The sequence below is a fragment of the Hippichthys cyanospilos genome, chromosome 8, assembly GCF_059441005.1.
Source record: "Hippichthys cyanospilos isolate Australia breed blue-spotted pipefish chromosome 8, RoL_Hcya_1.0, whole genome shotgun sequence".
NCBI classification, from domain to species: Eukaryota; Metazoa; Chordata; class Actinopteri; order Syngnathiformes; family Syngnathidae; genus Hippichthys; species Hippichthys cyanospilos.
This window is the reverse complement of record NC_142376.1, coordinates 5876019-5890528: the sequence shown is the minus strand read 5'-3', so window position 1 is coordinate 5890528 and position 14510 is coordinate 5876019. Positions and strand designations below refer to the sequence as shown.

The 14510-nt window shown below is 40.6% G+C and overlaps 1 protein-coding gene across 1 annotated transcript in view; it reads right to left on the bottom strand.

Moving 5' to 3' along the window:
• Positions 1 to 1920: 1920 nt before the first annotated feature.
• The window catches only part of cdh5 (cadherin 5), a 36594-nt gene continuing 24004 nt past the window's right edge, over positions 1921 to 14510 (bottom strand). Inside the window, exons 12-15 of the mRNA XM_088421260.1 lie at positions 12856 to 12986; positions 12667 to 12781; positions 9398 to 9530; positions 1921 to 8162 (exon numbers count right to left, since the gene is read on the bottom strand). Coding sequence (XP_088277386.1) covers positions 7763 to 8162; positions 9398 to 9530; positions 12667 to 12781; positions 12856 to 12986 — 779 coding nt within the window. The 3' untranslated portion in view covers positions 1921 to 7762. The remainder of the gene's footprint in view (positions 8163 to 9397; positions 9531 to 12666; positions 12782 to 12855; positions 12987 to 14510) is intronic.

Below are 14510 nucleotides of genomic sequence, written 5' to 3'. Positions count from 1 at the left end.
TTATGCAATTCTTAAAAAATATGTTGAGAGTTTGATAATTGCTTTCTTTTTGAACATTCGATTAATTTTGACACCACAAATATTCCAAATGTGTGTGTGTGTGTGTGTGTGTTCAGACTGTTTGCATAAAAGGGCACATCTATACCGTTCGCATTAGGAACAAAAAGTTCTAAAAGTAGCCAATCCCTCAGTGATGATGTTGACTATATCTGAATATCCACCAAGTCTATTTTGGAATCAACTTTTTTGCCTTCATCTCAAGTTGCTCCAAAAGCAGCTAATAAGGAACTGGGATGCTTTTTTAGAGAGGTAGGGGGTGGGGGGGGGGGGGGGGGGGGGGCTCCACGGGCGCCAAATCATCCCTGTCATCATTTATTCAAGGCGAGGAGCTTGCTGGGAACACGTGACAGATGTCTGCAAGAAGACGAAGGAGGAGGAAGGGGAGGGGGGGGGGGGGGCGTTTGGTAAACATGGCACTATGGCTGCTAACCGCTATGAAAGGCATCGCTCACCCTCCGACGCGATTACGCTGTGAATAATCCCGTGAAGGCCGGGAATCAAAGGCAGTCAGGAATCCGACGCGGGACTTTGACATGACCACAGCGTGTAATCCACTCAACAACGCCTTCTGCATGATAGCATTGGGATGCCAACAGATGACGCGACGTCAAAATCGATAACACGCTTGCATGTGGCGATACAGACAACTTGAAAGATTTGAGAAGACTCGGAGGAATGGAGATTTCGATTTTTAACCCTTGTGCGGTATTTTGACCATTTTTGGATAATTTTCTGCCACATAATTCTAATTTAACCAAAGGATGGCACACTCCTGATGGTGTGATAACTAAGTGGTGGTGCCATTTTGAACGTTGATATGTTGTCACCATCTGGGTGAAATTTCAGCTCCCCGTTGTCTTCTTTTGATGTTTGCAATCCTTCGTCACCAGCAGATGGCCGTTTCGTAAATTTTTCCTGCTCTGTCATTCGTTGTTCATCGGCAAAACTGGCATCCATCAGTGATGGGGTCCGCGACAAAATGTCCATTTTTGCCAGTGTGTGTCTGACATAATAACGGGTGAAAAACGGTTTTTTAGTCATTGCTTAGTTTATCTTGAATTGTGAGTTTTTTTCTATTTTTTTTAAGGTTTCTTATTTCTCGATACGTTTTTTTAGAACTACGGTACCTAAAACTGATGTCGGGAAAAACAGAGGGCTCATTGTACAGTGCATTTTTTAAATACAGTTCTGTCGTTAACTTTCAGGCCTGTACATAAATAAACATAATATAATAAACAGGTGTTATATTTTAGTTTCAAATTTAGTATCAGAAAACGTATAACCCCGTTGTACTGACGGTATTAGGTAATAATGCATTTTAAAATAAAATACTGTAACGCCCCAAATATAAGACACCTTTTTTTTTCCAAAAAATCCAAATTATGGATGCGTCCTAAAAATTAGAATTTTTTTTTCAATTTAAAACTATTCAAGGAAGATTGATCCGTCACCCACATAAGCTGAGTTTTGATGCACAGATGTGCATTTTTAAATCAGCCAAATTCTTATTTACAAGAATTATCCTAATGGTACGAGCGAGAGGGTGTTGGTCAGGTGGCTTTTAGCAGCCAGTTCCTGTTGCAGTTAATAGCAGCTCATGTTAGATGAGGTTGTTACTGGAAGATTTTCAATAAAAGAAGCGAACAGACTGAACCAACATCCAGCCTTCTTCACACACAGGAATTTCTCTAAAAAATTTTCTAAAGTTTTTAGTTGAACCAGCTGGAGAAGAGACATAAATGTAACATAAACTCTGTAACGTAGAAAATACCAGAATTTGGTGCGTCCTACACACAGGTGTGTCTTATATTTGGGGAATTACATTACACTTTATCGTTTACTCAAGCATGACGCACCAGATGAAAACATTTCCAAAGTTTCTTTTTTTATTGTACATTTACAAAAATGCCATGTAATAAAAAGTAGTTTGCTTTACACACGCCGTAAAAACAATAATAGAAAAAGAAAGCAAAAATCCAGTATTATTTTCTTGACATAGTGAAGGCACACAGCTTCTCATATTTACACAACAAAGAATATACAGGTTATATTTTCAAATGTTTGCCAAGGTCATGTGATCACCTTACACTCATCTAAATTTAGTGGGATTTTGTACAAAAAGTACGGTGAATATGAAACCAAAAAAAATTCAACATCAATAAGATGATGTAACTGGCATTTTTTTTTGTAATGCTAATCAAGAGCAAAATTTAAGGACATTTCCATGTGACACTTTTTTGTACAAATTAATTAAATGTCAATACCACATAAACGTTTACACTCATCAGATGTCGCCCAGATTTTGACCCTTCATACAACCCTAAAAAGAGCGATTGTTGTAATCGACTGAATGCAGTATTTTAGAAATAACAAAAACACAACAAGGAGAGGCACATTTTTTTTGTATATTTCACATGTCAAAGTCTGTCAGTAACAAGAGATAATTTTTTTTAAAAGTAGCTCACAAATGCACACACACATAAAAGTTCATTTTTGTATCCCAACCTGATATAATGACTTAATCAATCCAAAAATATTCAACATTTCGGCCAAAATCTCAGATACATTTCAATGATTGAAGGAAAAAAAAACAAAAAAAACGAATGCAAGAGATTGCTAATAATTTCAATCCCACGCATGCTTGCAATATCAGCTGTTGCCACGACAACCCCCAGAGACAAAATCAGTGGTCAATAACACATCAAGGATTGAAGATGTGTAAATGTCTGGAAAAAAACAACAACTTTTCATTGTATGTTCTTGTCTTTTTTTTTCCAGGTCATCGTTTTTTTCCCTGCACATTTTGTTGTGTGCCAGCCAGAGAAAATGGCTGGCCAATTTGTCCGTCTACAATTGCCTCTTCTGTGCTTAAATTGGCTGAAAAACAAATCATTTTTCTCACCCTGAGAGCGAGCTCACCAAGTTCTATGCGGTTGATTTTCCAACTAACTCAGCATTTGCCTATATTTTCTTCCAAAAATAAACGCCTTAATGGGAGATGAGGACAAAAGGAAAAAAAAAAAAATTGACTGCCTGACTACTCTCACCTTGAGTCGGTGGCCACCTTTATGATGCAAAAACTTTTGAATTGTTTTAGCGCAGTTAGCTTGCTCAAATTGTGGACATTTCTTTGATTTCTTTTATGATATCATAAAAGAATACATTGGAAAAAAAACCCACTAGGGAGCTGAAATTTCCAGCAGATGATTAAAACATGTAAAATTTCAAAATGCAACGATTCGGACATTTCTATGTGTACATTTCTATTTTGTGTACAAAAATGATCATTGTCCAAATTTTGGACCATATAAAACCATTATAATTACAATTTTTGAGATGCATTTAATCGGCTTTATTACATTGATTTTTCTGTGATTTTTGCAACATTCCATTGAGCGGCGGTCAAACTATGTCAGCAAACAAAAAAATTCTTTGTTGACTTGTGTTTCACCTCAAGACAGTAGATGGCAGTAGCAACCAATTAATGGCTATGTCGTAAAGTGTCATCATCACGTCACAGACTACAGACAGACATATCATTTTTCGAATTTTTGTGGGTGTTAATAAATATAAGCTACATATATATGAGTAGAACTGATGCTCCAGAACAATTTGAGTGGTTGAAGGAAAAAAAAAAATCATAAATAACTAATTATTACGTATTTAAAAACGATTTACAAAATTAGGAAAAAAAATGCAATGTGTATAGTTTGTAAAACGTGTGCACAAGGGTTAAAAAGGATACAGGTTATTGATTCGAGATAATAATCTTATTTATAGTCACATCACGTCGAGTGAGGGGTGGGCGGGGCAAAAAAATTTCTCTTTTCAAGGGTGGGCTTGACAAAATATAATTGAGAAGCACTGTGTTAGGGTCAGACAGATTTGACAGATTAATTAATTATTCAAATAATTGTTAAGTACTTTAAACATATACCTAAAGATGTGTTGACGAAACTAAGGATTGGCTTTAGATTTTTTTTTTATGCCAATAATCTCTTTTTTGTCTTGATAATAAATACAAATCGGCTCCAAATATCAAATATTGCCCTCTTTGACTACCAATAATCGTCATCGGCGGCCCGTCTCAAGGTATAAATATTATGAATTATTTTTAGCTATATTATTGCTAATATTGTGATGCCTGTGTAGTCCTGATTGAAAACTTTTCGAATGGCTTCATTGTTCTGCTCATGTTCCTTCTTAACCTTCAACCTCTCAGCCTTCCTTTCCAAAACTGTTTATGGAGCCCAAAGGTCAGGAAGTTGGGACAATGTGTCGGACCACCGGGGAAATAACCCTCCGGCCCGGCTTCCCTCCAACCCTCCCCCAGATGGACAGGAAATTCAGCTTAGCGCTGTTTAGCTTAGCGCGGAGTACCGAGAGGTGGGAGGGAAAACCCAAGTTCACACGTGAACGCCGGCGGCGAAACGCAAAAGTGACTTCCGGTTATTGTGACGACTGCCTTCCAAGCAAGAACAGTAATAAACAAAATGGCGTTTGTTCACATTTGAGCGTACACCTCCACCAAGGCCTAATGATAACCTACTTTTGTTGTTTGGAATTTTCCCACTTCCACAAAAGCTCTCTCGTGAATCTATAAATGATTTTCTTCTGATTTTTGCTTGAGTGAAGAGTTTAGCCTGGCGTTTTATTTTTTATTTTTTGATTGCAGTTAGGCTTCTTCAACTTGGAATTCCCACGCCTTTCAGCTTTTCTTATTTTTGCTTTTTTTTTGTTTTTTAATGAAAGTGCTTCTACCAGCTGCCAGTAGCCAGAGGGATGAGAGGTTAAAGTAGTTGAAGCACCTCCGAGCTGCTGTGTGCTTCCTGTGTTTTACGTGGCAAGGAGGCCTCTGAGAGTTGAGCTTTCCGCGCCGAACAATGAGCGTGATGATGGCCAATGTCAAACAAAAAAGCACGGGATAGAATAAAAGGAAATTGTCCAAGCACGATTTCCTTTTATTCTATTCCGACATTTTTTCTTCTCCGGTTTGCAGTGGCTAAGCTAGTAAAATGGACCAAATGACTAGCTGAATTCTCCCGAAAGCAAAAACTTACCAATTTAACTATTATTTCAGCTGAAATACATCATATTTCTTTATGTGTGTGTATTTTTTTTTGTTTTTTTTGCTTTGTTTTTACTATTATATGCCAAACATGAAACGTATAGGCGCAGATCATAAAACATCGGGCCGAAAGTTCGCATAATCCAGAAGCATCTATGAACTGTGTTGAAGTGAGTTTAGGACATTCATTTAGACATAAGGGCTAGATACACCAATCGAACAAGTCAAAAAGTGTCCGTGAATCTGTATGCATCGTTGAGATAACGACAACAAAATGTAGAAAACACTGTTGTAACGTCAGAATTGTTGACAGCGTATTCAATTTTTTTTAATTAGCGTCGGACCCTTCTGACATTTTATCATTTTGAATAGCTGTTAGCTAGCGAATCAATGCACAAAGCATTAACAGGAAGTGACGAATGCAGATAAACGGTAAGCAAAGGAAAGCCTTGGAGAGTTTGCAGCCTATTCAACATGTTGAATTAGCGTTGGACCCTTCTGACATTTTATCCTTTTGATTAGCTGTTAGCTAGCGAATCAATGCACAACGCATTAACAGGAAGTGACGAATGCAGATGAAAATTTTGCTCATTTTCCACATTATTATACTTCCAATTTTGACACAATGACTTTCTAGATGCGTAGCAGTCAAGAGTGAACAAGATTTTTATATCCTGCTCCGTAAAGTACTTTCCGGTTGGCTTCTTCTCAAAAAGAGGAATTGTGACTACCACCTCCCCCTTATGGTTTGGAGGGGTATTACTTCTCCCCCATGCACAGAAGGTAATTAATGTAATGTATTGTAGAGAATTATTGTCACATGTATACCACCAAACCACACAATGAGATTCTTACTGGCCATCATACTAAATGCACATCTGATTGCGAGAGCAAATTGAATAACCTTCACAATCGAGAAGATAATCTGCCCGGTTAAGTCAAAGCCTTCTCTTCATTAGTCAGTGTTGTTGCAGTGTTTTTCTGTCATTTGGCCCACAGTTGGGCCGGCGGTCATATTTGGCTGACGTCGGATCGGTGTAGCTAAGGCTATAAGAGCAAGAGCTCAAAGTGCACGTACCAATTTATTAGGTACACCTGCACAATCAAATGGGATCCAGTTTTGACCTTGATGAGAAATGTGTGTGTGTTGGATGTCTTTGAATAGTGCAGCTATCACTAATAAAGTAGACGTTTTTTTTTTTTTTTGTGAGTGTAAAATCTCATCTGTTTTTGATTTGCTACCGTAAACTATAAACTGTAAAGCCCATAAATGAGATTATGTCAAACAATACATGGGGTGAAGCAAATTGCAAGTTTCATTCCTTGTCTTTTCTTTTTTTTTTTTTTATCACCCAAGATGTAAAACTGTTCAAACGGATTATACCGCAGAGCTGGTGTCATTTTATTAGCTCATTCGCTGCCGTTGACGATGATATTCGTCAAAGATGCGTTTTAACTGAACGGCTATATAAGTCAAATATCCATTTAACTGGGCCTGCAGTGAATGAGCCAATGTCCCAGTTACACATGGTTGGGGTACACCTGCACAATTCCGTACAAAAGCTACTTCTGATAGCTTCTTTCGAAGTAATGCATGATTGTCTTCATATTAAGTCCCGTTATATTGTGCTGATGTCCCTGATAAAGTAGACTTTTTCTGTGCCTGTGTATTAAAAGATAAAAAGTTCAACATAAAGACATGAAAACGTGCCATCCGATGCACTCTGATGTCAATTGATTGGCTCCGATTGCGTTCTTAAATCGCATCCGCGTGCCCATTGGGCCACTCGCCCTCACGGGATATCCTTCAATCTGATTGGATGAGAAGAATACAGATTGAGATGAAACTCTCCAAGCTCTGTGTCCAGGGACAAAAATGATGCTATTCAAGTTGCTATTGTTTCCGTTTCTGGTTGCGTTGGTATTTTATGGCTGTTTTTGTAGACTGTAGACCTTTTCCCTAGTAAGTGTAAACATTAGGCGCCAAGATACTTCCGGGTGGCAGAAAATGGACTAACTCTGACGTGAACTGAAATTATAACGGATACAGGTACTTTTGTTTTGGTGCCGGCAGATGTACCGATGCCAGATGTACTGGAGAAACGTATACAATAGTCACTTCCAGAGGGATAGAGTAGGAACCAAACATCCATCATCAAGCTTGTGGAATGCATTTTCTTACAGGAAGATATAACATTATAGGTTGGATTGTTTTGGCGTAATCCAGCACAACATATTGGCTAGCCTGCTAGCAAATGTCAACTCTCCATTTTTGCATCAAGAGAAACATTCTGCGCCATCCATCAGAGTAACGGAAAAGTCAATTCATTAGCCAGTTCCTCAAGGATCGTGTTAGCCGAGCTAAAATTTTCATTATGTCTATTTTTAATCAACTTAACTGTTGGAATGTAAATTAGAGTCAGTGTTTTCTCTATCATCCGAAATTGACCTTATGGAACGTCGTTTTTTTTCTCCAGACACTTCACGCATTCAAACGACTGTAGATCGATAAACAGGAAACCTAAAATATTCATCCAGTAGTTTTCTCAGTCGGCCTGTGTTGGACAGACGGCATGTAACGATCAGAGCTTTTACCACCCGGAAGTACATGTAGCGTCATGGTGAAAAGGTCAACTAGTGGTAGTAGTCCGACTCATCCACGCCGTACAGCTCGGCCAGGGTCCTGAACCTGGGCCCCCAATCGCTCAGAAAGTCGTAGTCCGAGTCTGAGGCGCCACTAGAGGAGCTTCCCAGCGAGCTTAGGCTCCCCGCTATGGATTCGGGACCCTCGTAGCCATAGATGTGCAGCGTGTCATACGGGAAGCCTTCGCGGTCGTGGTCTGCATCGTGTTTCTTCACCTCGATCATGGCCGCCATGTCGCCCTTGCAAGCGGAGGCAGGCTGCACTTGGTGCTGGTGATGGTGCGGCTGGGTCTTCTGGACCATTGCGTAGAGAGACGGGTGGGGGAGGCAGTCCGGGTGGCGGAGGAGGGAGCCGTCGTTGAAAGCTGATGTCAGGATGGAAACGTCGTAACTGGAGGCAAGAGGAAGAGCGCGTTAAGGGGTTATAATAGGAAACAACTGAAGCTATGGAGGTATGAATTCGGTATGTTGATATACAGTTGATAGCCTCATAAAACTGAGTAAAAATACATTCATGATGCCTCAGTTAAGAACTGTAGACAACGTAGCAATAATAGATAGCTTTAAAGGCCATACAGTATCCAGAAGAAATAGGACATCTGTTCACAAATGTTAACGCTATCAACCTTCTCTCCCAAAAAACACAAAGATGGGCATAGGATATAGTTGGGTAAAGGGGGGTATCTGGGGGGTAAAGGGGGGTATCTGGTCACACAGGTTTAACAGTCAACCAGGTAAAACGATGTTCGAAAAACAGAGGACATTCGGGTACAGGTGAAAAAAATCGATGCGCAAGCTTATTTTCGAAGATACGGTTTCAATAATGAAAATCAGTAACTCTTGATTGCACCAATAAGTATCTGAATAAAAGCAAATATTTGCTCACGTCACGTAAATGAATCAAGCGTTTGCTGAGACTGGAATGTACGTTCGTAAACGTATCTTTCATTTAACAATCTTGAGCATACATTTAGTTTTGCTTTTCTTCCATTGTTTTGATTGAGATTTATTTTCCATTGGACCATTTCCCCAAAAGTAAACATGTCCTGGTAGAAGAGGATATCTAGTCACCTAGATGACTTAAAAGCTACCCTATGACAGTCCTTGGAGAAACTGAAACAAACTGAACATAATCGGCCAATAACGATAGTGACGGCGACCATATTTGAGCATTAAACATGAGCAATGCATTAAGCAAGCGCCTTTTAATAGGCTTCGCATGAGATTAGATTCAGATTACATACAACTTTAATGATTCCTTTCAGATAAACTGGGTCACTAAATGATAGGATGCAGCAGAGGGGATAAATATTGCAAACGGAGGAAGATTAATCCGCCATGTGGCTTTTCTTCAAGTACAAAGAGCCTCGCGTGACTAAGTTGGCAAATAAATATTGATACACCAAAAAAGCTGCTTCAAACGTCACAAAAACGTGGCAAAACGCCAATACTTTAACTCTTACATACTGTCTGGGTCAAAATACGCCAGTTTTGATACTGGAGTGATGTGTTATCATTCTACTAATATTTGAACATTCATCCCAAGTAATGCAGTGATTTTTATACCTTGTTTCCTTGTTTTGCTACACGAATCCTCTTTTGTAAGAAGTTTTTGCGTCCACATACCCGTTGGTGTCCATCTCGCCTCCGCCCTCCTCGTCGTAGGTGACAAGCTGCTCGTGGATCTCGCCGCTATTCTTCATGCCGGCCAGAGAGTCTTTGTGGTAGCGCTTCTTCATCACAAATAGGATGACGATCACTGCGAAGCGCAAGGAGTACTTTTTCAATTTTCGGTCGGAGAAACCGCTCGGTTCTTTCTTGGGACGCGAGGGAAAGTTTTCCCGGTAATTTTTAGATGTTTGACAGACAGATGCGATTAGCGAGTGCGTGAAAACTTGGGCTGGCAAGATTAAAGCGGTCATCCAAGGCTTTTCTGTAAAGATGTGGGGAAATTAGGGCAGGAATGAGAATGGGGCCATGAAGGAAGCGAGCAAGAAGGAAGAGGCAGGAAGGCGGCGCGCTAACGAGGGAGCGAGCTTGGAAAACAGGGGAAAATGAGCAGCCGGATGGTTTTAGGTGTCTGCGAAGTTCGCCTCCAGCGCAAGAAGCTCTAAAAACACACAGCGACGACTCGGCAAGGACGGGAAGACGGAAGGCGGGAATATCAATGAGAAGGAGTTGGGAAAGAAGGAGAAATGGAAGAAACAAAGACAATGGGGACAAAGTGAGAGACATTGTGGGAGGAGGCTAAGAGTCAAGGGCAAAAACCAAGAGGAAAGACAGAATGTAGGAAGACACACGGACAGAAAAAGAGGTGAGACAATGTATGCTTAAAGGAGAGAGGATATTAAGGACAAAAAAAGCAAAACGAAACCAGGAAGAGAAGGCTGGAAAGCATGTGAGGACATGGGGAAGGAAGAATGTAGGAAGAGAGGGACTAAAGACAGAGGCCGAGGCTGGAAGTGAAGGAGGGAAAGCATTTGAGGACATGTGGAGGGAGGAAGTAAGGAAAAAACAAAGATTGAAACAAAAACAGAGATTGAAGGATGTCAAGCATTTGAGAACCGATGTTTGGACGTTTGGAAGAAGTGATGGACATAATGCAAAATGATGGCAGGAAATGGATGGCGGCATGAAGGGACATATGAGGAACGAAGGATGGAGAAATGAATAAAAATGTTGCGGAAGAGTAGAAGCGAGGGACAGAAAATAATTAAGTAGGTAAGAATTGAAGGATGTTGAGGCAGAAGTGGAAGATAGAAACTTAGAAAGTGGAATGAAGGCAAGTAAGGGGTCTTGGCGGGGTCTGAAGGACAGAAATCATGAGACGAAGTGATAAAAAGAAACTGAGAGAAAGCTAAGGAGGAGGCAGTAGTGAAGGACAAAAAGTAAAAAAACGAAAGACATGGTGTGAAGCGATTAACCAAAGTGAGGCAGAGGAGGAAAAGAATGCAGGAATGACACAAAGTCCTAGAAGACGGTTGTAGGACCTGAAGGACAGAAAACATTATCAGGGAAAAAATCAAGTGTAAAAGGATATTCTTGTTCCATGCAAAATTTTGATTTGCCAAATAAAATGAACTACAAAGCTCAGAAAGAGACGAAGAGGTAGCAAAGGACGAAAAGTAAGATAAGGGAAGGGATGAGTGAAGGACACTTTTGACATTATATTAAAGCCACGAGCTCTGGGGGTCCTGATATGAACTCCTCTCTCCCCCAACTCTCTCTCTGGACGTTCGACATTCGCGTTGCCTTTCAGCGCCGGTCGAGTGCGCCTCGTTCCAGTATGCTTGGGAAAGCAACAGATTAATCTTTTACAACACATGCTCGCCACTTTATTAAACCCGACAGATAGCCGACTCCGAAGAAGAAAAATGAGAAGACGAGAAAAACCAGTGAGAAAACGTTCTTTTTTTCTTTTTTTTTTCTTGTCAAGGGTCAAATGCGACTTGTGGCGAGCGGGGAGCTAACGTCGCTAAATTGCTTCGGGGCGCGGGAGATAATGACAAGTGTGTTAAATAGTTAATCTGGCCTGTGGTGAGAGGGTTTGATAAAGAGAAAGGAGACCCAATGGGACTCGAGAAGAAAACCAAGAAGTGGAGCATATTAATAGTTCATCCACTTAATGTTTGCCGCTGTTTGATAAGCAGACGGCACCTCGAGTGCTGATAAACTCCTCATTAACGCTTCTATTCTTCACACACTTTTCCCACAATTTTCTCTTTCATTCCATCCCACATGCCCAAGATCTCAATCAAACAAAATCGCGACCACGATTGACTTTATTTTTTTTTTTCCCTACGTCACGCCTTGATCCGTAGCAATTCTATTTTGTCAAAGAAAGGAGTGGAAAGCCGAGATATCTGTTGAGTTCAGTCGTCAGGGAAAATAAATAGTTGAAGTGACAAGTTGACTCAAGTACGGCAAGAAATTACCCCCACCCCGCAAATCATGAGTTGACTGAAGCAGAGTACAAGGTGAAAAATGGGGGGGGGGGCAAAGGTATCAAAGAGAATAACAGCGCGTTGGAAACCGCAGGCATTGTTTTCCGCATCTGTCCCTGCATTATTAATTAAACCTACAACACCAGGAGGAGGGAAAGTTCTACCGCGTGAAATTTTGTCCATGGTAAAGCAAGGGCGACTCTAATTTCATGTATGGTATTTTCCGCACTATAAGGCGCACCTAAAAGCCTTAATTTTTTTAAAAAGCCGATGGTGCGCCTTATAATCAGGTGCGCCTTATATATGGATCAATATTGAGATTGGGATCCGTAGATGGGGAATGAAGTGATAAAGTAATCTTTACCTGTTTATTTTGTGTGTTTACGGTTGAACAAGGTTGCTCATATTGACATTGAGTTATGCTATTGAGAGTTATTTGAGTTGTTATTATTACTTTGAGTATTACTATATTGGGATTGAAAAAGTTTTCAAATATGTCATTAATTGAGGGTGCGCCTTATAATCCGGTGAGCCTTATGTATGGAAAATGTTTTAAAATATGTCTTTAATTGAGGGTGCGCCTTATAATCAGGTGCGCCTTATATATGGATCAATATTGCAATTGGGATCCGTAGATGAGGAATGAAGTGATAAAGCAAGCTTTACCTGTTTCTTTTGTGTGTTTACAGTTGAACAAGGGTGCTGATATTTACATTGAGTTATTATGCTATTGAGAGTTTAGAGTTATTATTTCAGTTATTATTGTTAGTACTTTGAGTATTACTATATTGTGATTGAAAAAGTTTTAAAATATGTCATTGATTGAGGGTGCGCCTTATAATCCAGTGCGTTTTATGTATGGAAAAGGTTTTAAAATATGTCTTTGATTGAGGGTGCACCTTATAATCCGGTGCGCCTTTTAGTGCGGAAATTACGGTACTTAAAACTGACCCAGTATGGTGAGTATGCAGAGCAGAATAGCGATGAGGACATGGACGCTCACGCCCATCTTCTGAGCCACGGCCTTGCATTGCGTTGGGATTCGTCTGGCATCGCAGCGGCATGCCTGCAAAAGACTCGAGATTAACCTGTGTCGAGATTCAAAGGCACACACGCAAAAAAACAAAGAAAAAAACAGACCTTGATGACCAATTTGGTGTTACTGGTCTGGATGGGCCGTCCTCCATCACTGATGCTTACGTCCACGCTGTAATCTGCGGGATCGTCCAGGCTGAACGGTCCTTGCTTCACCAGGACGTATGCGCTGTTGTCTGAATACAAATAGATGACAAATATTTGTTTAGTTCAATTGGTAACCTTTTTGAAACCAAAAAAAAAAGCAAAAACAAGGAAGCCGACGTAAAACCTCAGTTCAACAATAAAGCTATCAGTCAAGCAGTCGAAGCTTCCTGTTCGACAGTCTAGGTTGTTTTGTTTTTTTTTAAATCGCCACAATGTAGAAATGGCTTGAGGAATTCAAAAGCTGACAATGGCAGGAAAACGGAAGACTTGTTGTCTCAAAGACAGAGCAAAGTTTTAAATGAAAACGTGTTCAAACATTTAAAGTGACAGTGTGTGACAGGAGGTGCTGCATTTATCATAGTCCATAGCTATAAGAAACATGTAATATAATTTGAATGATAATTAGACCTAAGATTCTATTTAAAACATACTGTTGGTCATTAAGAACACATTTGCAAGTTTTTGAAATTTACAATCATTTAATTTATTCCTTTTAATGAAAAACGCTCTAAATCTTACGCAGTGTCCCTTTAAAGACGTAGTTGGCTTGGTGACAGCTGGCCATCCCCCAACCATGGGTTTATCACCGAAATCACAAAATTTGGATACTGTCAACGGATTTGTTTTTTGAATGGTCAGAGCTACAGGGCTAAAAAAAGATGGACAAACAGACTCAGAGACAGATTTTCCCCCCAGAGCTATTAATGCTCTGAAAAACAATATAACAAGAACACATTGAAACTAACAATGACTGAACTCCTGTGAAACTATGGTTTCTATTCTATTTACTTTTTCATATATTATTTATTCTATTTTTTGTTAAAATAAAAATCCTTAAGTGATCTGTTTTGAGGGCCGCACAAAATTACGTGGCGGCCCAGGTGTGGCCCCCAGGCCTTGAGTTTGACACCTTTGTCCTAGCACTTGCTGCCTGTGCTTGGAAAATGAACATTATGTATACGGGTTGGGGGTGCACTCTGACTCCAAACAATCCACAAAGTCATGAAAGTTGGAGTAATGTTTTGCATCTCACTGTAGCTTGTCCCCAGCCGCCCAGAAGACGCTTCAAAACACAACACAATCCATCCCACCAGACAGCCTCCATTTTATGTTGTCACTGCCCAATGAAAAACATGCAGAGTCTCGAAGGGCGTGTCAATAAAAGATCTAAACATCTTCTGTCCTGCACCTTCCCGTCTCGCTCGGCTTTGTTTGACGGGGAAGTCTCCGCCGTCTCCCCGGATTGTCCCGCATCCCGGCGCAGTCTTTTCTTCGCCCTCTTTGTTGAATCTCATTATCCCGTCTCGTCGCACTTCTGTGTTTGCTTGACGGTCTAATGCAGTGAAATCCGTGTCGACACCGGCGGCTGTCACTTCCCCGCCATCGGGGAAAGTGACGAGAGAGAGGGAGGGAGGGAGCGGTGGTGCTGTTGGGGGTTAGGCGACTCGGACCAGGGCGAGGTGGTGAAAGCGGCCTTGTAGCGCATGAATATTTGACAGGACCGTCACTTTGCAGCTCTTGTGTGTGTAAAGCGAGTGTTAAGTGGCGCGAGG